This window comes from Epinephelus lanceolatus, chromosome 12, assembly GCF_041903045.1.
Source record: "Epinephelus lanceolatus isolate andai-2023 chromosome 12, ASM4190304v1, whole genome shotgun sequence".
In the NCBI taxonomy this organism is placed as follows: Eukaryota; Metazoa; Chordata; class Actinopteri; order Perciformes; family Serranidae; genus Epinephelus; species Epinephelus lanceolatus.
The window spans coordinates 37,293,505-37,321,050 of NC_135745.1; the positions used below are offsets into that span (position 1 = coordinate 37,293,505).

The 27,546-nt window shown below is 43.3% G+C and overlaps 2 protein-coding genes across 5 annotated transcripts in view; both read left to right on the plus strand.

Annotated features, from left to right (window-relative positions):
* Nucleotides 1-2,106, plus strand: part of LOC117271850 (phosphatase and actin regulator 1-like) — a 71,957-nt gene extending 69,851 nt beyond the window's left edge. For all 4 annotated transcript variants that reach the window (XM_078173385.1, XM_078173383.1, XM_078173384.1 and 1 more), the window contains exons 11-12: nt 750-822; nt 995-2,106. In XM_078173385.1, the coding sequence (XP_078029511.1) occupies nt 750-822; nt 995-1,010 (89 nt within the window). In that variant the 3' untranslated portion in view covers nt 1,011-2,106. The remainder of the gene's footprint in view (nt 1-749; nt 823-994) is intronic.
* Nucleotides 2,107-6,603: 4,497 nt separating this feature from the next.
* The window catches only part of phlpp1 (PH domain and leucine rich repeat protein phosphatase 1), a 55,897-nt gene continuing 34,954 nt past the window's right edge, over nt 6,604-27,546 (plus strand). The window contains exon 1 of the mRNA XM_033650342.2: nt 6,604-8,578. Coding sequence (XP_033506233.2) covers nt 6,940-8,578 — 1,639 coding nt within the window. The 5' untranslated portion in view covers nt 6,604-6,939. The remainder of the gene's footprint in view (nt 8,579-27,546) is intronic.

Genomic DNA, 27,546 nt, shown 5'->3' on the forward strand with positions numbered 1-27,546 from the left:
TCTCAAGGTAATTTTTTGACTGTTTTTAAGGGAATTTTGTGTATTTTTAGGTGTTTGTGTCTCTTTATAGTCATTTTTGTGACTCTAGAGGTAATTTTGTGGGATTTGTGTGTGAGCGTGTGTGAGCGTGTATGTTCGGAGGCGAATTTTTTTTCTTTTTTGGACCCTTTATCTCTCTTTGTAGTTATTTTGTGCCTCTGCAGTTCCTTTGCATCTCTTTATGGTGCTTATGCGTCTCCTCCTTGTTAGTGTTAATTTGAATGGCATTTTGTAGGTGGGGGCCAAGTCAGGTCAGGATGGGGGTGACTCTGGCACTTAAGGCCCCTGGGCCTGTGCCCGATAGCCCCATTCAGTAATACATCCACGACCATACATCTTGACAAATAAACCTGTATTGGTCGGAACTAAAAATGGTATTTCAACGTTTTTCTCTGTGTGCTTTCATTTATGTGAATCCCTGCTATCACCACTTCATTGGAGTCTAAAAACACAAGCTGACAACCCAAGTAGACCAGCAACAGATTGTATATTATTGTTCATGCTCTTGGATGTCTCGAGAGGAGGAAATTGAGGGCTCTTGTGATGTGAGAAGAGAATTCAGCAGAATCATTCATGGCCTCAAGATAAGCGTAAATGATGCATGAAGCATTCTAAAAGGAGGTAGAGTCAGGGCTTAGAGGCTGCAGTATATGTACTAAGCCTCTGCAGCTTTTCTCAAATGTTCCTTCTTGTTTGTCCTCTGCAGGCAGCTATACGGAAGGAACTCAACGATTTCAAGAGCAACGAGATGGAAGTGCATGAGTCAAGTCGCCATTTAACCAGGTAACATGCAGAATCCATTAATCTGCATGCGACTACACGCGCCTTGTTATCAGTTGATATACAGCTGGAGTTAGTCTCAGCTGGCTGTGCAGCGCAGTGAGATCTAGCTGAGGTGATGAAATGTGCTGAAATGTTTGAAACAACACTTTCTTTTATTCTGTTCTTCCTTTAGGTTTCACAGACCATAGTAGACCACCACTGTCTCGAGCAGTGCCGGACCGGCGCTCTCCTCCACTGAGAACCTTAAGTGCTGGACAGTAAAATGGTGCCCGTTTCTACAATAAGGCCATGTCTTCTGAAATGCCTTTTCAAGACCCACACAACTGAGTCGGTACTACGCTCCAAGATGTAGACACTCACTACTCCATCCACTGTAGTAGCACATAATGACTCCAGTTGATTCACATCGCCCCTCTATGGAATTTGCTCGACTGTCTCTTTAACCTCTCCGCTGAGCTCTCAGGCAGGCGCTCAGTTCTGTGGCGATTGGACAGCGGGAGAGTTTTTGTTTGCAATTGAACAACACTTTCGACAACTACCGAGGGCGACCGTACCTTGGTTCATCAATAACACCAGTGGACTTGTCTCAGTGGACATGTTTTTATCCCTCTTCTTTATTCTGTTCTCACTCTGGACTCCTCTAGTTGCGGACAGCTCTGTGCGAGGACGCAGGGTTGTTAGTTCTGAGCTCTCGACATCAGCAGGAGATCCATCTTTACTGCACCTGCTGGGACTTTGGAAACGGCTTAGAAAGACACAGACGGGGAGGGAGGGGTCCAGCATTAGAATTATGTGCAATATTTCTTTTCTTCTGCTTTTCCAAGGCTATAGCACCCCCTAGAGTCCCCTCTGTGTCATTACTATGTAGTCCTGACTTCTGTTCTTCCCTCATATGTGCAATTCTCACTGTACCGACAATGTTGACATCTAATTGCTAACTGTGAATTTGAGAGTTTGGGAAATGCCCGCGCTCTCTCCAAATGTACATTTTGTTTATACTGAAGAAGGAAAGTTACATTTAAAGAAGACTCTTGCTTGACCAAGTTTCATTCATGTCACAATCTTATAAATTTAATGTAAAAATTGCAGCTGGCAGATATACTCTGGTTCCAGTGTGTGCAACAATTATCTGTTTTCTATTATTTTTGTTAGATTTTAATTGTTTTAATTGTTTTTCATAGAGGCACTTGGATCATAAATGATTAATTCACATGTTCTTACGTGTCCAAGCTCTTTGGATTCGACACAGAACGCCAAGAGCCGGCCCACCACGTCGTTATCCCTTACATTTTTTTCTTTTTGCAGCAGTGTGTTTAATGATCTTTGCTCATAATGTGCATTGTATTATACACTTTACTTTTCTACTCGTGACATTATAAGCTTTTGACCAAGCAATATCTGTTGTTTGTAGACAAAAGGTTAAACTACAGGTGTAATCCCCACCATTTTTTTACTGTGCTTATACACTACGCCTCACTTCAGGGTTTTATTTTTTCTTTTATACTTTTACTTTAGAAAGGCTTTATTCAGGAGGACTTTGTTCCTGTTTTTTTTTCCTCAACTGAGCCACCAAAAACATCTGCCTCTTCAACAGCTCACAACACATTCGGACAAGATTTGAATCAGTCTCAAATCTACAATTGAAGTGCAGGTATTAGTGAATTCATTAGAGTAAGGATTTTTAAATTTTTATTGCAGAAATTCTTTGCACTGTTAAGAGTTTGGCTTTACAACGGTCACTGTTTTAAGGTCAGGGCCCAAGTGTGTAAAATATTGTTGGATATCTGATCTGTGACCATTTTTGTCTCTTCACTTTAACGGTCTTGTTACCTGATCACTGATCCTACACCAGTATTCCGATGCTCATAAGCTTTATGTACACAGAATATTTTTATTCTTTTTTACTGTATTACTTTTAAAGTTGCAATATGAAATTCTTGTCAAATGAAGAGACGTAGTGGAGGTGACAGGCTGTTGGCCGCCTACTATAATGCATCTGTCTGCAAAGGAAAAGTGTGTTCTCACCTTATTTTGCAAGGCCTCCATCGGTGAGGGATAGATGACCCAATAAAACCTGGGAACTGGGAACATAGAGAATTGTTTTGCACTTTATGGTTTTTTGTTAAATATCAACAGGGGTTTGGTTAGAGTTTGGAGCAGTTTCTCCTCAGAATCAGGACACCGGTCACAATGCTCCTTTTTTAAAATCCAAATTTCACTGGGTCATCTAATCTCCGAGGCTTTGAAAGATGAGATACTTTCTGTGTTAGAACCAGCTTCTGTATGATTCCAGCATCATGCCATTATTTGAAATTTCCCATCCATAGGTTCAGTACAGTAGAGCATAAGTAGGAATGAATCACTCAAATTACGCTCCAGTTCTCATTTCAGCTCTAAGAAACAAACCTGAGCCACCGGGCTGAGCATGAGGTTTTCCATTTTGCTGTAATCAAGGAACATGAATTCAGCAATAATCTGTTTCCTTTCACATGTCGGTGGAGCAACTGAACGAATTTGAAAGTGTTCCTTTTTTTTCATTTTTGAAATACAGAATACCATGTAAAGGATACATCATGCCAATTAAAATCCATTTCTGAATGCATTTGCTTTGTTTGAGTTTATTGTTTTTCAGATCTGCCTATGTTAAGTTTTCATAGAGGTACTCATGCAGTATTTATGGCACTTTAACACATCGCTGCATCCAAGCTTATTGCCAAAATGAGGTATTTGCAGTCAGGCTTGCTTCACAAATTTCTTGCCTTGTAGATTCAGTACTTGACTCTGCTGTTAGGCCTGTATTACTCTTATATTATACTGTACTTCACAACAGATTTGACAGGTGTTCAGGTGAAACACATTCAGGCTAAGGCCGTGACAAAACTCATCATGAATGCAATGGTACTGTGGCACCAAATGTCCTATTTTCGACCGAGGGAGGAGATCTGACACTACCTGCAAATAAGTGATACATTAAAAATCTGCTCAGTCATTTACATATTAAAAATACATGACTCAAAAGTGTAACACTAAGAAATAGACCTAGCGTGGTTAAATGTAACCAGCTGGGCAGGACGTCAGCTCTAAATAGAGGTCAATGCTTGACAAACAGTGCCCACAATTTGTCAAGTCTGCTGTAATGCAACAGTCGGTAGTTCATATGTACAGTGAAACTATTTCTGAGTTCTTTAATTGGAAGTGCATCAGAAAATATTTATTTTGATGAACAGTAGGAATGACTGCATCAGTGTTCATACAGGCATGCGAGTATTGCAATAAGGCAGGCTTGAATAACCGTGAATCTATCCTTTATCTAGAATCACTATAGGTTATCTAAATTTGAAACCTTATCACTCTTGAAGAAGCACTTTCCATAATGTGAGCTATGAAGTAGAGTTATGACATAATAGTTCCACTTATTTTCAGCAGACCTTTTTATGAAGTAAAATGTCCCCTTGTCATTTTAAATGTATGCTGAATTCACTCACAAAAATTGGAACATAAAACTAATTTAGTTGGAGAACAAGTGCAGACTGAGAATGATAGCCTACTCAACGGTCTGTATGCTTCAAAAGAGTTGACAAGCATGGGCAGATTATGTGACAATGAGCCCTTGAGCACTGATGAGCAAAAGGCCCCACCATTTCTGTTACATAGAAGCGAAGATGCACAAACTTTGTGTTGGTTTTGGCTCGTTTTTTTGTTGTTGTTTAGCATCTCTTTGTAGTCGTTTGATGTTTAATTGAGGTAATTTTGCCATTTTTTTGATCATTTTGTGCCTCCTTGTGGTTGTTTTGCCTCTTTTTGTAGTTATTTTGTGTCTCTTTGCAGTTCCTCTGCATCTCTTCGTGGTCTTTTTGTGTCTCTTTGCAGTTCCTTAGCATATCTTTGTGATCTTTTTGTGTCTCTTTGCAGTTCCTTTGCATATCTTTGTGGTCTTTTTGTGTGTTTATGGTCTTTTTGTGTCTCTTTGCAGGTCCTTTGCATCTCTTGGTGGTCTTTTTGTCTCTCTTTGCAGTTCATCTGCATCTCTTGGTGGTCTTTTTGTGACTCTTTGCATTTCCTCTGCATCTCTTCGTGGTCTTTTTGTAACTCTTTGCAGTTCCTTTGCATCTCTTCGTGGTCTTTTTGTTTGTGTTTGTGGTCTTTTTGTGTCTCTTTGCAGTTCCTTTGCATCTCTTCGTGGTCTTTTTGTTTGTGTTTGTGGTCTTTTTGTGTCTCTTTGCAGTTCATCTGCATCTCTTCATGGTCCTTTTGTGTCTCTTTGCAGTTCCTCTGCATCTCTTTGTGGTCTTTTTGTGTCTCTCTGCAGTTCTTCTGCATCTCTTTGTGGTCTTTTTGTGTCTCTTTGCAGTTCCTCTGCATCTCTTTATGGTCTTTTTGTTTGTGTTTGTGGTCTTTTTCTGTCTCTTTGCAGTTCGTCTGCATCTCTTCGTGGTCCTTTTGTGTCTCTTTGCAGTTCCTTTTCATCTCTTTGTGGTCTTTTTGTGTGTTTGTGGTTGTTTGGTGTCTCTATGTGTTCTTTTCGAGTGTCTTTCTGATTGGTGTGTGTTTATTTGAGTGATGATTTGCAGGTAAAGTCCAAAGGCACCCCCTGACACTTTGGGCCCCTGGGACTGTTCACTAGTAGGCCCATGTAATAATTAATTCATGATGGTGAGGGATCCTCAGACCTTTTTTAAAATATAGACGTGATTGTATTTGATATCCGGTTAAGTTTTATGCTATAAAAGTAGCCTATAATCTCCATAATTTGTGTTTCTCAACCAGCTGGAGATTCAAGACTGTTTTATTGATGTTTAAAAGCAATAGAAGTGGGAAATATTTTGAAATCAGTTTGGAATCAGTTTGATAGACAGAGCTTTTCTCATTCTCATTCTTACATCTTATAACTTTAAAAACAATGTCAGATATCTGCATAAGTTGCACCATTTTCACAAAAGTCATAGTGCAAATGCTCTGGAGTATAACATTGCATGCAAACCTTTTATGCATGTGACAGTAAATTGTGTCTATATTTGGATCTGGACGTGTAAAAATAGTACAACCCCTTTGGTTAAAAACAAAATTAGACAAAGGTGACCTAAAAAACTGAACCTATGGGCCTTCCTCCTGCTCAGGGTCGCTGCGTCCTCAACAGGAAAGAAAAAAGATTAGGTCAAGCTTTGCGGTTGGCTCCACTAGATGGCGAGAAACACAATAGAATAACAGCATGTACACTCTGTATGGCCTTGTGAAATGGCGTCCTGATGAGATGGTGCTGAAGTTATTTGCCTCGTCACCACTAGTCCAAAATAAATAGAGCTACGGCGAAGCTTCACACTGGCATGCAACGGAATTTTAATAAAGGGGAGTGTGCACATTGCGCAACAGAACCCTAATAAATGACAGTTCAAAGTTTACTCTCCTATTCAACAGTTGACAGCTGATAGGCTTTGGCTGCGTCTGCAGGAACTCAACCACACTGAGTGATATATGTTGGTTTTCTGCGCAGTTTGCATGCACATCTAACACCGCAGCAGATAAGAGGACGCACTTCAGTAGCCGCACACCAAACATTTTATACGAGCTATGTTTACGCCTCTCATCTGTTCACCGCCTCACTTTACTGGAGCGGAAGAAAAGCTTCATGGGAAATGTATTCATGACATCATTGCTTTCCCCGCAGCGGCGAACAGCGGGGGCGCGCTCTGGCACAATACACTTCCCACAATCCACTGCGTTGTTGTTAGCGACCCCATCTTGTGTCCTCCTCATGAATATATATCAGGCAGTATTTGCGTAGGAGGTCGGCCGACGTTCATTTCATATTCTAGCACTGTATTTTGGTCCAAATGGGACGCACAGTCACGTCTCCGCCCTGATCTGTCCCCGCGCGCCCAGCCTCTTCCCAGCGAATATCATCGGTAAAATGTTTTTTTCGGAGCAGCGGAGGAGACTCCGACAGGGAAAGGAAGGCAAGAAGTGAATGACTACCAGTGGAATAAGTCAGCAACACCGCCCAGTCGGCGGACATTTACCACGGTGGGCACGCAGTCAGGCTTTTAAATGTAGAGGTTGTAGGTGTAACCAAGTGCGCACCGTTATTTATTTAGAGTGGGGGACTTTTCATTGGCAGAGATGGAAAGTGTGCAGGCTGTCGCTGAGGATGGCGCGTCGGATGGAGGCGCGACCAAGTTAATGAAGAAGCCCAGCGGACTGTCTGTCGCCCGGGGGACTCCAGCGGATGATGGCGGTGGACATTTGGCACCCTCCCGCGTAGAGGCAAAGAACGGGAATAGTCTCTCTCATTCCGCATCTTCAGCGGGATCTAGTGCGTCAAACCGAACTGTGGCGTCTAATGGCCGGGGCTCATCCAGCAACTCCAGCTCCCTCCTGTTGAGACGGAGGCGCTTGAAGAGAAACCTCTCCGCCGCAGCTGCAGCCACCGCCACCGCCACCTCAGCTGTCACCGCCGCCTGCGGCGCCAAGATGAACTCGGCCCTGTCCTCTGCGTCTCTACACACTCGGAGTCTGGATAGGAAGGCTCTGCTGAAGCACCGACAGAACATGCAGCTGCAGCCCGCTGATCGAGAGTGGGTGAGAGCAGATCTCCACCGGGGCTCCATACATGTCCACGACAGACTGACGCCCTCATATCCCAGGCCGGTTCTTTGCACTATGGACACCACAGCCGGCGAGGTGGCGCTCCGTCTGAGCAAACTCTGCAGTAAGTCGAGCTCTGTTATGCGCATTTTTTTTAAAGAAAACCCCAAGACTATCCAAAATGGCAACTGCAATGTGAAGTATGAATATAATGATAACCCATGCAAGGTGAATGAAGACTCGAGTATAAAATGCAGCCACCTGACTCCCCTGGAATCCACAGAATTAAGGGGCCATCCAAGTGACAGGTTGAGGCTGCTGCTCATGGAGAATGCAGATGAGAGGCAAAAGCAACAGGACGTTGATGGAAAACTTTTCACCCCAGAATCAGAGTCACAAGACAACATAGCCTGTTCACTGTCAGATTTAAACTCTAACTCCAACATGGATACCCCCAATGACGACGACTCGGAGCACAGGAACGGTTTGGACAGCTATGGATTAAATTCTGGCTCAGATGTGGAGAGCAGTGCATTTGATGACCTGAGCTCCGGGGCCCGGCTCAGCGAGCACAGGGACTCCCTCAGCGATGACATGGTCCTGGGCACAGAAGCATCCATCCTCAGCCCCTCCTTTGACAGTGCCACAGAGGGCCACGACATGTATGGCAGCTCCTCGGACGAACTGGACCTTGACTGTCCTGCGTCGAGCACAAGCATGGACCCCATCTCGCAGCATCACACCAACGGAATCAGTGCTGTCACTGCCAACTACAAACAGTGCAATATAGGACATTTAAACGACATGACAAACAATATGGGACCAGATAGCAGACTCAACCCTCATAGTCTGGGCAGCCTGCCACCCAGCAGTAGTGCCGGCTCATTGTCAAGAGCCTGTTCTACAGGTAATACACCTGATATCCAAGATCCGGACTGTGGCCAAGGTGCTGTACAATCAGGCCTGACAGCAGACCACAATGGAGATTCCAGTGATTCCAGCCCCACACTGTATGTTCAGCTGCACGGTGAGGCTGTCAGGAGGCTTAGCCCAGATGAGAGGCCTCTGCAGATCCAGAATGACTTTCTCTTTAAGCTTGGATTTAAGGACCCTTGGAGAGTTCAAGAGGAAGGGCTTAACACGGAAATTGGCTCCTTGTTACGTTTCTATGCAGGTAGGTGAAATGATGCATTCACATAGAATCACATTCTCTCATGAACGGGCTTCTGCTCATCCTAGGACTTGTTGAGGCCTTCTCTTTTGCACACTACGTAGCTCGGACTGCAGCTCCTTGGTGTTGTAGTGTTTGTAACAGGTTGTCAACCTGTATCACAAAACATGGCAGGTGCATTCATGCAGGTGTGCAACCTTGTGCTGTCAGAGCAAAGCAACAGTTTTTGAACACTGACCAAGTGGTGGGTGCACACATTTAGTGGTATGAGCTCAGAGTCTTAATGCTTTAAAATCTTGTAGGACTGAAAGGAACATGCCCACATGTCCCTGATATTGTGAAATGCTGTCAGGTAAGGTGAGTGCAGCACAAGACCTTTGCTAATAACTGCGGCAGCAATTTAGAGGGTTATTATTAAAAGCCTAAGTGTGCTTCCTAATGACGGTTTGCCATGTTCAGATTTAACTGTGTGGTGGCATGAATGGGTCAGATTGAGGTCATGGTCCAAAGGTTATTGGTTTTGGCAGGTCGACCTTGCCTCAGGGACTTCCTTTAAATTTTCAGGTCTGTTTTTTTTTTTTTTTTTTTCCCTCTCTCTCCTGTCCTGGACTGTCTTTGTCAGACTGTAGCGGCACACTGTGCTCCCATGGACACGCATGACATTGCCACAAAGCCATCACCACAACTTATGGTGCTCAGACATGGGGCCCTTTCCGGCTTTTGCCCCATTATCATCCTAATGAAAAGGCTGAATGCCTTTGTGGTTGGATGGAGAGTAGGGGTGGGAGCGGTATGGCTGGGAGGACCATAAACCCTCTCTGTGTACCCAGTGAATTCTGGTCATTGAGATGCTGCACAGTGCCTGTCCTATTGGCATCCAGCGCGGCTACTGTCACACTAACTAACTGCCTGCCAAGCTGGGTTAACGTGCTCCTCCAAAGCTCAGGAGGCCCTTTTCTTCACCACGCCACTGCCTCCACCACTGCTGCTATTGCTGTCCCCGCTGGGGGAAGAGAAATGGGGGTGGGAGGGGTGGAAACTGAGTGTCCATCGAGGACAGTTGAGGAGAAACTGTTTGTTGGGTCTGAAGTATGGAAAAGAGAGGCATTACCACTCTCTAGCTTCCTGTCCCGAGAGGCTGTTGAACCAGAGGTCACTCAATACGCAGCCGAAAATGGCCACATGTGCTTCTGCTCGCAGTCACATGCACTGCATGACCTATTGTGCTCTTGAGTACTGGATTGCTTGAGGTAGAATGATTTCATTTAGATAGCATCATATGGCAGGCTGTATGAGCATGCACACTGGGGCTCATGTGGATGGATGTGCAATCAGGGAAGGTGTGCAGTCAGCTGAGCTGAGCAGTAGCAACAGCCGTTAAAGGCGGGCAAAAGTAGCCCTGATGCCCCTCTGAGGGCCACGCCTCCACATCCCATGTGAGACAGCTTAACAGAGGTCACCTGAGCTCTCCCTCCAGCCCCCCCCAGCATATAACACAACTCAACAGTCAGGCCGCAGTCTGCACAAAAGGCCTAATTCTCACTCAGTCACATAGAGAAGGACACAAGAGAGCACTTTCATGCACGCACACACAGAAACATGCACTGTAAAGAGACGGCAGTGCCGATGCCCTTGTGACATGTCTGGCCTGCTCTTCCGCCCTTCCCTTACACGATGGAAGCATGGGAGGAATGTACGCTGGCTTGTCTAGAATTTCAGGCACGTCTGCCGAGGAGGAAGTGGAGCGAGGGGGTCGGGGGATGTACGAGGGGATACCGCGCTGACACATGTTGCGCTGACTTTGAATGGTTGTCCTGCCTAGATAGTGAAGACAGGGCGAGTCTCAGCTGACTTGCTGGCTGACTCTGAGGCGCAGCTGCCACAACTGTAGACCTCAGTCACACTAAGGGCCTTTTTGTCTGCATGCCTGTGCATGCAAAGCGGCCTTTGATACAGGAACTCCAGCATCTAAACTCTGTTTTATGGCTCAGTGGCTCAATAAGAGAAGTGCGCAATCTGAATGCTATATATAACCTAGATATTAAGTACACGGGCGGCCGGCAAATTGTGCTGTATCTTTAATAAGATTGACAGAAGAGGTACTCAGCACTCAGCGTGATTGGGGAAGAGGGAGAATGATGGGAAGAGACTGTTAAGTCAAAGAGTTGCCATGGTGCATTTTGCTAGATCCTGTGGACAATGCAGAGGCCAGTTTGACTTTGAAGGGTTCAGGTCATGGTTTGAGTGCATAGACTTTGCAGTGGCCAGATGAGAGAGCTCACACACACACACACACACACACACACACACACCCACACACACACACACACACACACATACACATGTACAGAAGGCTGCCTAGATCAAAGGGCCGCTGTCCTCTTTGGCAGCCTGACGAGTGATCCTTTCAGAGCTGCCCACACAGGAGCCTCTTGTAATGCCTAGCCAGCTTTATTAGAGTTTGAGTACAAGGGAAAACTCATATAATCAATACATTCACATTCTGTTGCTGAGAGGCCCCAAAATTCCATGAGTATAAATAAAACTACACTTCCTCAAGAGAGCTGGGTTAAACAGATTTTTTTCTAACTGAACACTTGAGTCATAGCCTTGATTTAATTGCCCATTCAGGTAAAAGTGTTCAGGGCACAGGTTAGTGTCGGCCAGTAATGGGGCGTCTGCTCTGTGGACAGGAGATCCTCAGCCCTCAATTAATGAAGCTGCCCCCTGCTTGGATGGCTCTGTTCCCTTTCCCAGAGGTTGTAGTGGCGTGTGTGTGTGTGTGTGTGTGTGTGTGTGCAAGGAAAGGAAATGGCATACCGAACCCTAACACTCAGTGGCACAGGGGTTCCCTAGAGGCAGAGGACCCAAAGTTCTTAACCAAACCAAAGCAGCACACTGAATTATTTAGATTCATTAACCTACTTGGCTTTGCAAACACTCACTTCAGCGTACCCACTGCTTTATGGGAGCCTTCTACTCACCTTATTAAAGTTGAAATGTATGCTTTTTAAAAGCAGCTTCATGTAAATCTAAAGCGGTGTCTTTATGAGCTAATATTAATGACCACTGGCATTTACTGGCCTGGAAACTGTCAAGGTATTAATTCCTTTTCAGCTCCACTGAGGTTTATAGCTCAAGCTTCTGTGGAACAAAGTCAGGGTCGATAACAGTTTCAACATGGTTCACCCAATTTTCAGGTAATTCCCATGTTGTTTTCGGTGTCTGCCAGCAAGGTGAACTTGGCAGAAGGAGTTTTTCATGCAGAACTAATAAAAAGCAGAGACATCTAATGGAATGCTGCAGATAATGGCTCTGCTTTAACAAAACAAAAGTGTCAAATGTACCGGCTTAGACATTTTTACAGCTTTGCACATTTATGGTAACAATTTGTCAAAAGGTAGTACTGGGAAAGATTTTTTAGGTTCTTAAAAACACGTATAGTGCACCTTTTTATTACCTGTTGTAATATAAAGTTTTCTCTGCAATGATTCTCAAAACAAATTGTGATTTCACGCTCATTGCCTCACTGTTATTGAGTTACTTATTTACAAAATTCATATAATAACTTACTCTTTTATTGCTTTGGGGCCTCGGTGCTACTCTAAGGCTAACATTGCACAGATTGTGCATTTCTGTCCTCACCTGGCTGCTCAGCTCTACAGCATCCTAAATAACAGATTGGCATATTTTTGAGAGCCAAAACAGTGTGTTCGTACTTGGGGACTTGGAGGAAATAATACACTTTAAATGTGAGCTGAATGTATTAACTCTTAACTTTGCACTTCTTGCTTAGTTTGTTTTGTATCTTCTATGGATTATCTTGTTTCTCACAAGAGCTGCCGGTATCTCCAACCTAATCTTTGGTCACATTTATCAGACATCCTTTAGCAACACATTCTCACGCTGACCTCGTCACATATTGACATCTAGTCATGGACCTTCCATGTCCAGATACGGTGTGAGAGGTACCCTGGGTGCGTTGGATGTTGATGTTCTGGGACGCCATGGTTGGGTTTAGGCAGCTAAAGCACAAGGTTAGGTTTAGGAAAAAAGAACAGGGCTTTAGTCCACCACCAGTCCCGCCCACCCACTCAGACTTTCGCCGCCTTCACTTATGTTCTTGTCCTGCCTTGTTTACCAATCGAGTTCCATTAAATATATCATGCCGATGTTAAAGGATGTCTTTTTTCGTCAGTGTCTGACGCCGCAAGTCACTGCCCAAGTGCCAAATTTCGATGACTTCGGAGTGAGGCCAGGTTGCCTTTAGGGCCCTGACACACCAAGCCAACAGTTGGCTGTTGGTCATTGTCAGGCCATTGGTCAGCATCTGTTGCCCTAATTTTTGTGGTGTGTCCTGCACCTTTGGCACTAGCTGCCCCTTGTTTTCCCTTGCCAGCTGCTTTGTGGCTGATTCAACATGTTGAATTGGCGTCAGAGATGGTGGAGCCCATCGGTGAGAGAAGTCACTCTGATTGGCAGTTTAGCTCAGTGCATGTGAGGAGAAAAGGAAGTGAGACAAGTAAACAAATGGTTTAAGTCAAGAGAGATTGAAACGTAGTTGTAATATTAGGTATGATTCACTTTTTAGCCATGGGGATCTTTAGCAGAAACGGGAAATACAGTATCATTTGTTAACATTGGGTTGTTTTGTTAATGTGCTAACTGGCTAACTAGCATCTTGAATCAGTCCTGTTGGTCTTCTGGTTCCCCTTTTTTAATGACGAATACAGACTGCCGCCACCTTCTCGTGTGGAGTTACTCTTATGCTAGTTGGCCGTTGCTTCAGTCTTTGGGATGTGTTGAAGCTCAACTTTTCGGCCAAGACACAGGCAACGTGAAGCGACGTAACAGTCAGCCTTCATTGTCGCTACTTCTTTGGTGTCGCTTTGGTGTGTAGGTCGGTGGAATTAAAAATAAACTCCACGTCAGTATTGTTGAATGAAATCATAGAAGTGTACAACAGCAATATAAACGTGTCTTTGGATTAGTGTCTTTAAATTGGTACTTAAATAAAAGTTTGAAGCAATGCTAGAAGTAATATAATAAAAACGCTCAATTTATAAGCAGAGTAAAATCTCATCTGAGGCAAGCGTAATGGAAGCAGTGTCAGTCCCTCTGATATGATATCTGTGTAGACCCAAGATGTTAACATTTTAAGAAAACAACGAACAGTTCAATTACTCTAAAAGCTTCTAGGAATATCAATTCAGGACTGTATCTTTCTGCTCTTATCTCTGGCCCTCTCCGAGGAGGCAGCGGCTGGTGACGTGATGACTTAAAGGACTCGGCAGGGTTTAAAGGCTTAATGAAGCTCCCAACTTTCTCCAGCAGGCTGTGGCAGCTATTAAGCAGAGAACCACTCACTCTGTCTTGTCTGTGCCACGTTGCTTCCTTCGTACAGTCAGCAGCACGCCAGATTGCTCCCACACTCGCACTCACATCAACATTTTTAAAGGCAGAAGGAGAACAGTCTGCGCACATTTTGTCATTGTTTTGTTTTTTGTTTTTAATGATTGGTCACTGGTTATCCTGATAGCAATATGGGGATCCCTCCGGCTTAGTTTGAATGAATTTTGCTATTCAAATGGACGTGCGAGTGGCCTCCAGGGATTTACGAATTGCAATACTCAAGTATCAGTGTCACCTGAACCTATATAACGTTTACGTTTACCTAAACTACAGCATCTCCATGTATGCAAACACTCCTGGGAGGACTTTGCAGAAGTGAGGCACTAGGCTGCCCCATCCTTTCTCACATCCATGTCCTCGCCTGACAGCTAATGGTCTATCTAAATGGCCTATTGCTGAGTCATTATGTAATTGTGTAATCAGATTTCACACGTTCCAGAGCTCAAATCCAATACGCATGTGTCTGTGTGCACTGAGATTTTTTTCCCCTTTAGCATTCACTACTGTATGTGCACGGCCAAGATAAAAACCAAGCAATCAAAGAAGAGATTTATGCATTTCATGTCTCTTCACGTGCGAGCCTCACGTGTAGACGTGGTCTTAAATGAAATGTGGTCATACAGCCCCAGCGTGGAGCTGGATGTGCACGTCTCTGAGGATTCACACGTGTGTCTACTGAGGCAGACATGTAGAGGATGGTGGTGTCAGCTTGTAGCAGTTAAAGCCAGGGGAGCTGTTTTCTGTCTAATATAGATTGCCTTCTTGGCTGACATCCTCCCACCCTCCTCTCGCGCCGAATCTTCCTCCCTCTCTCAATTTCTCTCATGATCGATCCCCCTCCTCTCCTCTCGCTATCTTTCCTCGCATCTCCTCCTCCCTCACACCATCTGACAGTTTCCATTTATCCTCCCATATCTCTTTATCTCTCCCTAGCTTATTGCTTTTCACTCCAAGAATTACTGGTCACCCTCATAATTGTCTCTAAAAAATATTAATAAAAGGCGAAAACTAACAGCTCAGGTCATTATTTCTGCAGGTGTAGCGCTCTTCTCGTTGTCCTCTCTGTGTGTGTGAATGTGCACGCGTTGGTGTACTGTTGTGTTTAGTTCATGCCCCCTGTGGAAGTAAGTGAAAAAGAAAAAGAGGGGTATGCAGTTGAAATTCTCATTGGTTTGTGGTAAGCAGCTAAACCTAGGGCTGAACAATGTCGTGCTGATATGTCACTCCTGTCTGCCTGCTGGCATATTCCGAGAATTGGGAAAGGGGGTAAGGAAAAGCAGCAGCCTGCCTTATGGGAGCAGCCCGGCCTCTCGGCTGTCTGTCAAACCGGCCTTGCTTGATGTTCCCCAGAAACCTCGGGGGTAACAGTAGGTGTTGTTCAGGAGTAAAGGCAGTGAAAAGGTTCCCCCTTCAGCAGGGTCATGGAGTGGACCGACTGTCCCCAAGTTGAGCACCAGTCCCTGACCACATGCATGAGGGGGGATTAGAGGCAGGCCAGCAGGGGCTCACTCTCCACAGCTTTGATCAGCAGCAGTACAGCCTAATACCAGACAACATCTGCAACCCTCAGCATTAAAGAGGCCCAAAAATTCCGATTAGGGAACACACTGCCTGCTTGCCTGCTAGTGTACAGGACAGAACTGTGTCAATTCCTGGATGGGAGGTTTTTAAATACCACCACTCCAGTGGTGCTTACACTGATTTGTTTTACAAAGCCATAGTCTCCAGAGAGGTTATTTTGCATTGTGTTTAACATTCCAATTTGTTAGAATTTCATTTTCTTCTGCACAAATTTGTAATTACAAAAGGATCAGGTTTGGGGCAGCTGTTTTATTGGAGATTTTGTTTATGCAGAGGCATCTTCCTGAACTGCAGAAACAAAAGGCCAAGTCGATAGAGTGTTTAGCAAATAGTATTGTGTGTAAGGAGTTCAGAGCGTTACCAAACTGTCCCCAAATCTTTGTTTTTGTCATCTGGACACAACTAGATAAGGTGTGTTTGGGTGGAGTGGAGTTTGTTTTCTATGGACTCTGCTCCAATAGAAAGGGGCATAGCCGTTGATATGAATTGACCTAGTTGAAAGTTCATCTCTCTCCAAAAATGCTGAAGCACAGCATTGATACTTCCTCATTGGCAAGGGTGACATTTAAGAGAGAAGAGAGAAGCAAACAGGACACTGCCACATCCCTGTAGATACAGATGCTTTGCACAAATAAATGCTGCACAACATCGTGGTTAATGCTCAGGTACTTAAATCCTGGAGGTATCCACGGCACATCGTCCTCATAGATGCCTCAGTTCTAAATTTGGACTACCTATAAATCCTGTCTTTGTGTAGCCTGACTTTGGGTAATAAATTAGTTTGTGGTTCGTGGTGGTGCCACAGTGGCAGCATTGGAAGTACTAACACTGTTTACTAAAGTAAAGGTAGCAAAACCAGAATGTAAAAATACTCAATCACAAAAAACCTCCCACATGTGAGTGAAAATTCCAAAGTTCACTGACTTATCACCTGACTCTGCAGTTCCCCACAGTTCTCTTGCTCTGTAACATCTTATAGATTGTTGTTTTTGTTGCCTTGCCCAAAGGTTTGCCGTTTGGATTCACTCTCACTGCAGCGGGCGTTCTCTTCAAACCTACTGTGCGGTACCTTCTTAGCACCAAGCTTGTGAACATAGTGTAGCAGTTAGCAGCTAACACGACAGATATTTCCCTCAGGAGACAAAAACAGAGCTAAAATGAGAGCGAATATTGGACTTGCATTTATCAGAGGTCTCATTTATAAAGCAATGCATAGGATCCATACTAAAAATGTGCATACGGACAAAAGCCAACAATGGCGTGTGCCAAAAAATATTAGGCAGTTTCTACAATCAGGCTTCCAACTCACCATCTGCATCGTCAATTTCCTGTCATAAGCATGGGTCAAAGTTTCTCCCATCAAGTCTGTTTTTATACATCGCAACTTTTCGGTGGGAAGTGGCGTGCATCTCTTTCAGGCCTCGTTTTGTGCGTATGCAGTGTTTATAAATGAGACTCCAGGTATAATGTTGTTGCTCTGTATTTGCTGGATGTGCAAGTAGGAAAAAAAGGGTCCAGAAAATTATTATTATTGCACATTTAAAGTATTAACCATTAAAATACAAAAAGACAGCCTCTTATACAATTAGGCTAATTATTTTTATTACAATATTAAAGATGTATTTACTTGTAGCAGCTTTTTTCGCTGTTGGCCAAACTGGAGCTGTTGGTTTAGCCCAGGGGTAGGCAACCTGCAGCTCTGGAGCTGAATGCGGCTCTGCAGACCCTCTCCAGTGGCTATTATCTGGAAATGAGTAACGTTATTTAGTAACATTCAGATTTTCATTGTTATTGTTGTAGGCCTAAAGTGATTATTGCATTCTACATTTGTAAAGATGTTTAGCCCATACATCGATCCAAACCCACTGAGTGCACAGTTGCCCACGTACAGTTTCACATGGTGTGTGTTTGGGATACAGGTCATAGGAAATTGCAAATTAAATAGTCAACTGAACCCATTAAGAAGAGCAATGTATTCAGACAGTTTTTGTGAATTTGATAGTACGATTGCTTTATTGAAAGTAGAGTAGTACCATTGCCAATAGTGGGATAGTTAGTGGGCTAAAACTGTACATTAGTAGTTGAGGTAGCACGTTGAAAGGCAGATAGTTAAAGTCATTGCCTTATAGAAGCTCAGTTTTAGTACGTTTTCCAGCTTTTGCCAAGAGGGAACTTTAGATATTGGTCCCTAGATTATGTTCACCCAGTTTCATGCAGATCACTCAAACTTCCTAGGAAGAGATCGATTTGAAGTGTTTTTCAAAAAATTCAAAATGGCGGAAAATCTATATAACCGGAAGTTATGGGTTCTTGAGGCAAATTTGTTCCTCGTGAGGAGAGGCATCTCTGTGCAAAGTTTCATGTCTCTACGACATACGGGGCATGAGATGCCCAATCAAAGTTTGCAATTTCAATCGGTTGCTATAGCGCCCCCCTTTGGCCAGTTGATGTAATATTGCTTCATTCGCATCCTCCCATGACCCTCTAAATTTCACATGGATTGACCAAGTCAGTGAGGAGAAAAACGTGGAACAGACACACAGACAGAGTTTTCGTCATTATATAGTAAGATATAGTAAGATGTTTTAATGTTTCATCAACTGATGCAGAATAGCTACCACTCCACCCAGCTCAGTCTTGGCAAGGTGCTGGAAACATCAATAAGTCCAGATTGGTAGAAAAAGATTTCCGCACACTTATATCTATGCAGTATTTCACTTTATTGTTGAGCTATCTCTTAGACTTTCTTTAGAGCATACATCAATGTTTCATCAACTTAAATATGCCTCATACATCCACGACCTTATGCCTGTTACTTGCAAGGCTAGCTATGGAGTCCAAATCCAAAAAAGGAGAAGTCTTGGGGGAAAAGGAGGATTTAATAATGTATGGACAGTTTCATTTGCTTTTACCACCAAAAGTACTAAAAAATTATAAGTAGCCCATTGCAGAGTCGCCACCTTGTAGTAAATCACATTAATGAATGCGCATTCAGACGTATTTGTAATGTTGATAGGCTAATTAAGACTTAATAGGCTGTTCCCTTTATTCAAATATGTTTTGCAGCTCCAGACGGATTTTTTTTTCTTCATTTTTTTGGCCAACTCTTAGTAAAGGTCACCAACCCCTGGTTTAGCCTAATCATTAACTGCGTATCATATTTTATGAAGTGATCATATGTTTTTTTTATGTAATCTCTCAGTCTTCTGTGTATCAAGTGTTTACAGCTGTCAGATAATTATAGTGAAGTCAAAAGTACAGTATTTCTCTGCAATATGCGAGTGCAGCACTTGAGTAAATACACATTCCACCGCTGTGCGATGGATTGCATTTTACAGAGAGATATTTCTGATATTCTCTAAAACTGAACAGCTATCCCCAAAACGAAACATAAGCCAACTGGAAGGTCAGTGAGGGCTGAGATTTGTGAAACTAAGTGTGGTTCTCAGTCCAGAAAGACCTGTGGAGACATCACTGCATGTGCAGCCAGTCTCAGTCATTAACATGGCAATTTGCTCGTCTCTTGCTGTTAGCTGTGCGGTGTGATAATCAGCCAGGCCCTGGAAAAAAAGTAGAGCTGTCACCTGCTGCACCGGGAAGCTACAGTACTTGGCACATTCTCTGCCCATGTCCATCCTTGTATTTTTATTCTGTTTTCTGGCACGTGCTTGTTCTGTTGGTCAGTCTTTACCCAGTTTCTAGTTCCTGTTTCGTTTGTGGCGTGTCTCTCATAAATACAGTCGTTTTATTAACTCTCACTCGGCTAACACCCAGTTCTTTTCTCGCTCTCGCTGCCTCCCAGTCCCTCTGGTTAAAGACTTCCCCTCTTTAGTTCTTTTTTTTTTTTCCTCACTATCCCTCTCTGCCCTCCCGCCCCAGCCCCCCCTCTCAGTGCCACTGTGTTCACATGGCCCCTGCATGTGACATGAAGCTGAGCCAAAACACCCCGGATGCCCGCTTCAGCCCTGCACTGTTCCAGACCTTGTTAAATTTTAAACAAAACAAAAGGAAAGGAGAGGAGGGAGGGAGGGAGGGAGGGGAGAAGGAGAAGAAAGAGAAAAGTGAGCACGTGGGGCCTGGGGAATGTGCAACAACATCACAATCTCATTCATTCATTCGTCCCGTCCCTGTGCATCATCTGGAGAGACCGGCCCTTTAATTCTCTCTCTCCCTCTCTCTTTCCCGTCACTGTGCCTGTGTGAAAGCCGTCCTCTCTGTCTCTCCCTCCTTTCTCTCTGCTCTGAACCGGACTGATTGTAGCTTTAACCACAGATCTGGGGTCTGATTACTTTGTGGCCTGTCCTACTGTGGAATTAAAGAACAACTGACTCTGTAGCTGCTGTCTTCGTGGACAACTTCCTTCTCAGTTACCCTCAAGGCAACTGCTGCCCATCAGATGCATTTTTAATACTTTGTGGAATGGGAGAATAGCTGGACTACAAATAATAACACTCACTGTTTATCTTTTATTATTGCCTGTGCTTGTACCTTGTATGAATCTCCTTATTACTCTCCTTCTTTGGAATGCCACAACATGGCAAACTTTTAATATAAAGTCTCTCAGAACTACTGCAACATCCCAAAGGCTTGTTGCCAAATTTAGCTAAGCTATGAGAGTCCTTCATAGCTGCTGATAATGAATGGCATTAGAGGTTAAGTACAAACAGCAATAACAATGTGCTTATCTGTGTGTCTGTGGTCTACCCTCAGGGAAAATTTGGAAACTGGAAGTGGTTTGACGGCCTTTCGTTTTGGATTAGCAGCTAATAATTCCAATCAGCGATACAAATGATGCCATTGTCACCACACAGTACTCATATTAAGACAGTTTTCTGGCATCATGCATGATATATTATGATGACTGATGAATCAGCTGGGCCAAATTTGTTGGCAAACTGCAGCCAACTGTGCACTGTTGCGAAGTGTAGTTATTTACAGAGATTAAGTTAAAATGGGCCAACTGATTAAACTCAGTGCATATTTCTCCAGCAGTTAAAAAAGTGTGTCAGCTCTGGCACATTGTGATATCAAATGGCACAAATACTTCACTTTCAGATCCTTGTTTATGAGCAAAACAAGTCCCGACAGGAGCCTCAAGCGGCCTGCAGTTTTGCGGTCCTCCCAGCAGAGTAGTCATCCCACCAATCACACACACGCTCCTGATGATATTATAGTACAGTACACTGCTCTGATATTCGCCCTGTCTCTTGCTCACTCCACTGCTATTCTTGTACCGCATCTATGAAAACGTTGCTGCCGCCTACTTGAATCTGCTTTTCTCTACTCAGGAATCTGTCTCCTCGTTGATTGGGAGCACATGCTCAGTGCGTACACGGTACATAAAGTCACATCTGTTTACGGGGGAAAACAAAAGTTGACCTGCCATCTTCTCTAGACACAGGCTGGTAAATCTGTTAGGACACATAAATGTATACTTGCATATTTGTGATTCAAATCTTTACTTATACCTTGACACAATATGAATCCTTTCAGAACTGATGCTTGAATCCCTCTGGGTTTTCAGTGTTACACAAAAGGAGCGTGGCCTTTAGAGCTGTGTAACGCACACTTAACACAGTTCATGAATTAGGAGGTATTTATGATATGCTAAAAATGGGCAAATGTCATATTCATAGTATCACGTCTCAGCCAACACTGCGACACAAACAAACCGCCTGATTATCTTTTGCAGTTTTGCTCTTTTGTGACCTTCTCCTTCTAATGCACATCCGTGCTGGCATTCAGGCCGGGACAGTGGAGTTGTTGCAAAGTCTCAATTAATGCCTCAGTTTTTGGGTGTCAAAAATAGGATTAAACTCTTTAATTAAATTAGTTACTTACTGAAATTAAGAAAGATAAGTATTTCTGGGGGGGCTTGCTGAAATTAATTCAGTTGATGATTTTTACTTTCCATTTAAACTTTAAAAGAATATTTGATTCTGGTGACATTGAAATAAAGTTTTAAGCAACTCTAACTGTTCACACTGTGCTGATGACATATTCAACTGTGGATATTTGGATTTTGTAAAGGTGAAGTTCATTGTCTTCAGCAGTGTTGGGCAGTAACACATCACTAGTAACTTGTTACAGTGACAATAAAACTTTTCCCAGTTATGAGTAGTGTAACAGATTACTAATAAGATTTAAGTAATAATATTGCAGTCACCCCAGGAACAATTAACTCGTTACATCCTCACTTTTGTTGTCACACCCTTATTGGTTTGAAATCCAATCACGTCCCCAGGATTCTCTTTTGTTATTGTTGCGCAAGCTAGCTTGGAAGCTGGTAACGTTTACCTTCAGTGGCTGGACATATTTATATTACTTTTATTTTGTCAGGAGGACTGATGACGGAACATTTTCGTTCAAGTTAGTGGTACTAAGACTCTTTCCACCGTGAAAAATACAACCTCAGAACTCCCTAAGAACCTGCTACGGCCGACAGCACAATAACGTGAAGCTCGTGGGCATAAATCCCACCAGCAGTGAGCTCTCCTCGGTCATGTAGCTTGGCTGAAGCCCTACACTGGCTAAACAACCAAAATTGGATTTTGATTTTGACAGCTGCACACTACAAATGACAAAATATAATGAAGCTTGTGGCTGGATATGTGGCGGATAAAGTGTTGCCTATCTCTGAGGTTGACTTTCCATCTTTCAGACACATCCTTGGAAAAATACAGGTCACAGGCAACAAAAGACCCCCAACATTCAAACAGAAGAGCACATTTTTAGGAAGGAATTTTTAAGGACAAAGGACACAATTACTAATTTTGTGGGGTGTATCGGGAAAGTTATATCCTCCTGAGACCCCAACTTTTATTTGGTATGCTTTTTAAATTCCTCCTAGCTATTTGGGATCAGTAGGACCCGATAAAGTATAAAAAAACTAAACACTGTCAATGATAATTAAGTCCCAATGTCCTCAAACAAGATGATAGTAAAGTCATAATTTCTTCAAACGAGCACTTCCTAATTAACAGTGTCTTAGCTGGTTACTGTTGCTAAAATTCGTTAAATTTGTTGCCATGTCAAACTACGAACATTTATTAATCATAAATAAATAAGTTTCAACCTTTAGATGTGATCAGGTTTTGGACCTTGTGTACTTTTGTGTCGGTATCGGCTGCAGACTGACTTGGCAGAGATGGCTGCCATCTTGTTTGTACATGGATTAGCGTATTGTCCACGAACAAGGACAACTGGTCTAAGTTAAGTAGAATAAAGTTTAGGGTTAACTAAACCCAAAATGTGATTTCCTGATATGAGGACACAGGGTCTTAGGAGGATATAATGAGTAGGGTATTTGTATCGTATTGTATTTGTATTGTATTGATATTGAGCCCAACACTGGTCCCCAGTATATTATTTACATTATCAGCTTGTTCCTACCTGTGTGAAGGGACTGATTTTGGACTTTACAGCTTCAGTGTTCTGTCAGTGATACTAAAAGATATTTTACAATGCTGGTATTGAAAAGAAGACACTTGTGAAACACTCTTGGATAAAGGCAGTGATGACCATGACTGTGGTCTTGTTAAAAGGACCATGACAATGACAAGGACAGAAAGAGTGAGGGATGGTGAGTGGCAAGTTCTGAATGTAAAATATCCCTGCTTCGTTTCTGTCAGCGACAGGCATTATTAATGCAGTGGTACAAATGAACAGGGAAACCCAGGGCGACAAACAGGCGGGAGTCCCTGCAAGCTAATTAATCACTGACATACACATAAACACACACACATAAACACACACACACAGCCTCATGAACTCGTGTACGTGCCTATGCATGCGCACTTCACCACATTCAGCTCTAACCTCTTTGCACGACATCAAACCTTCACTGGCTTACCAATTACTGTTCTCATCTCACCTCTTTAGCCTCGCTATCAGAGGGAGGTGTTGTCAGCCTCCTCCTTTATCGTTACTCTCCCTTCATCCCTGGCTCTCACATTTCACCCTCCCCTGATGCACTTCCCAGGGGGGTTGAATGCTAGGTGGGTAAGCCTAAACCTCTGTGTCTGGAAGGGGGTTATTGTACTGGTGCTTAAGATGACAATACCTCGCTCCTTTCTCTTTCTCGCTCTCTTTAAGCCCCCCATACGGTATAAGGCGCCGCACTTTATCAAGGCTGTATAGAGTGCTGCAGAGACAGCCTGCTGCTGTATACAGGCCATTAGCAACTGCTGAGTGACAGAATGCGGAGGCTGAAGTGACACAGTGACGCCGCTGATGAGCAACCAGTGTCCTGAATTATGAGATAATGTAAGTGTGTTTGAGAAACTTTTCACACCATTTCGGTCCATTAAACGACAGAAAATACAGGAAAAATGCCGATCATCATTTTCCAGACCCTAGGTGATGTCTTCAATGTGCTTATTTTGTCTGACCACTTAAAAAAAAGGCATATGGGGGTGGATCCTCCATTTTGAGAGGCTGGAACTACCCAATACTTGGTACTCCTGCTTATAAGGGCCCTCCACAAATTTTTCAAACCAAGGTTAGTTTACTTGTTAGGAAAAGTAGTAGTCTCTTTGAAAGCTGTTGTTGAAGGTCTGTTGTAGTTCTGAAGAGAGCTTTCCATCATCTGATAAATTAAAACTTGTGATGTCACCAGGGTTATGTTGGCTTTGAGTCTACAATTTTATAAAATAAAATTTTAGCACAGCCTCAAGGATATACCACCCTGCATTCAGCTGCACATGTGACAAATAAAACCTTTGAATCTTCACAGACTGGGTGTATGCAGTTTGATAAATATGGGCATTTACCAGCAGAGAATGTCCATCCCTGTCATGCTGCATTATTGGTAATGTAGAGTGCATCAGATTGGAACTGGATCCATAGAAGGAACCATAAGAACATCTTGGTTTGTGCTGCATTGATTTATATGATTATCTTTCTACTTCCTCTTGCAGGGTCCCAAATTTTATGGAAGTCCAATACAGAATCACTGCAGTATGGCTTTAGTAAATAAGTTAATGCTCTATTCAGTTCATCTACAGATTGATCAATTGGCTAATTTTTGTAGCACTCATTCGGAGTTTATATGAATCACGAAAAGAAATATAAATCAAAAGGACTGGGCGATATGTAGAGAATCAAATATCATAATATTTTCGTCCAAATACCTCTATATCAGTACTGCGACAATGTTTAAGGGTTGACTGTTGGTGCTTTCACAAACTATTTAGATAATGATATTTCAGTCAGGACCGCTTTTGTCCAAGAAAACTTTGTTTCCATTTGCAGTATTACATTTGGTGGTATGGCTCTGTTCTGGGGCCTCTCTGCCTTTCCTAGGCCTGTGCAGAAAGCCTCTTCCATGCCGCTACGTGGAAAGCCTTAAGGCAAAGAGAGCGTACCTCTCTGCCCTTCCACGTGCAAACTAGAAAAGCCTGAAGCAGAGAGAGCACACCTCCCTGCCCTTCCATGTGCCTACATGGAAAGCCTAAGGCAGGGAGAGCAGCAGCAACTAGACCTCCCAGGAATAGAACAGAGCAGCATCAATGACAAACAGAAATGACAATGATAAGTCAGACACATGAAAAGGATTGGGTTGCAAAGCAGCTTGCAGAAGAAGTAGGCAGGCCAAAGCAGTTTAAATAAGGCACCCTGAATTAGATTTGCCAACTGGTTGCAGAGAAGGGAATCGTGTGTTCTATCAGCTGACTCTCTTCCATCTATCAGCTGCTCCATCAGCTGATTGGGCTGTTTGAGATCAGCTAACGTAATGGTCAGTTTTTGAATAATTATCAGTAATGTGGATATAATGACTAAGTGGGTAAAGGTAAATAATAGAATAGCTACAACGGTCTGGTAAATTGAGGAGATTACATCACTTTACCATAATGCAGCCTTTTAAACAGGAAAAGACGACACTTCCTGTATTACGATAATCAAAATGTAAGATAATATCTACTCTCATATCACCATATTGCTATAATACCGATGTATTGCACAGTCCCATGAGTGAGACTCAGTATAATTGATGTTATACTGGTGATGTGTGCCCCAGTTCAAAGCTTGTTTTAAAGCTCCTCCAGGCAGAGACTCTATCACAATGTTGTCTTACATTGTTTATTGGCTTCTGGGATTTGCTTTAATTGCATCTTCACTACACGCCACTGCCTGCCTTTATGTCATTGTGCATGCATTGCCCGCGATCAGGCCTGATTATGTGTCCTCATGTGTTAGTGAGAGAGCTGTAGGACTGACGGCGAGTGCTGCATCATTCATGAGTGTGTGCCACCCTGTGCCTGGACTGCAGTGACCCGTAGCTGTCAACAGCGTATCCTTGAGCATGATGGCACAGGCTGTGCCGAGGACACACTGCAGCGACTGCTGGCATGTGGAGGGCTGTGGGTGGGGCCAGAGGATGGGTGTGCCAGTCCAAGGGTTAGAGAGGAAGCAGTGAACGCAGAGACGGGCTGAATAGGACACTGATATTAATGTACTGTATTATCTGTCCCTTTTTGGAAGTTCTCTTTTCACTTCTCTTCCTCTTTGGGGAGGTCAGAGAAAATTATCAGCTGTGGCGCAGCCACCTACCTAAGGACACTTAAGCTGGATGGGCCCCGTGCTGACATATTTGAAAGGAGGGCCAGGGCTTTGTAAGAATGCGAGGAAAGAGAGGTCAGGTCGTGAGTAAGCTGGGCTAGACATGGTGATTCTCTGCGAGGACCACGGCACATAAAACCACTCAAACTTTAAATCTGAGCCGAAGAAAGTAGGGAGAGAGGATCTGGAGTGTGGATGACAGCTAAGAATACTGAAGCCTGACGTTATATACTTTAGGGAATAGGTAATGGAGGAAGATAAGTAGGAAAAATGAGAAATTTCAGTTCAGCTGAAAGCCTCCTTGCCCTCTGAAACATTAAAATATGCACACGCACACAGTTGAAACCTTTCCGGTCATAACCTGTGTGTGCGAGTGTGTGTGCACAAGCAAGACAGAAATACATTACATAACTAGGCACCCTGGCTCTCCTGCCAGTTTACTATCACACAACAGTAACTCAGTTCACACGTGTGCAGGCTTGCTTTATTTTGTGTGTGAAAAGCGCAGCCTCCCATTTGTTTCTCACGCATTCATGACCTGCTGGTAATTCATTAATGCCCAACATGGAATAGCCATCCTCTTCCACCCTGGTGAACAAGTTTATCATGCATTTTAACTCAATCTACACGGAACAGCATTACATAAACACTTGGAGGGTTTGACGGAGAATACATCTGACCTTTTGCTGGCAAGATATGAGATGCTCACTGGAAGTGAGAGAGACATCAAAGTCTTTTCTGAGTTGTTAACCTTAAAAAAAAGATAAGCATTATCATCATTTAAATTAGCCCTGGCGCTGTGTGATGCAAGGTATTGTCAGACAGCTTGCTCGTTTTCTTTGTCCTCGGTAAATAGGCCGTACAGCTTCTCTTGTAGCATCTCTGCTGATAAAGAAATGTTTTTGCTTTTGTTTAAAGGAATATGCCTGTATATTACTGTCTGCTTGGCTTTGCTCTTTAAAGGATTATTCAAGGGTATCACAATTTCAGTCTTATCTCGGTAGTTCTGGCCATGATTTCTATCAGTTGCGATGTTATGTTCACATACATGTAGCTGTTTTCTGAGATTTGGGAATGAGGCAACATGACAAAAAGCAGTAAGCAATACATTCTGAAGTTTTAATCCTTTCAGTTCCATTTCGGGATTTCAGTTCTGGTTGTTTTGGCAACACCTGTGGTCACTGGTGGTAATGCTGAAATGCGGAAATCTGTACATACAAGTCTCAGAGGTGTGTTTGAAATGACATATTTATTGAGGATCTTGTGCAACATGTGTTGTTTATGAATCACTGAAGCTATACCTCTACTAAAGCAAATATATTTTCTGTTCTGCTCGTCCTGGTTACATGATGGCTGTACGTGACATATGAGCATGTGCAAAAATTATGGAAACTGTGCATGTCTTTCTTGTCTTCTGA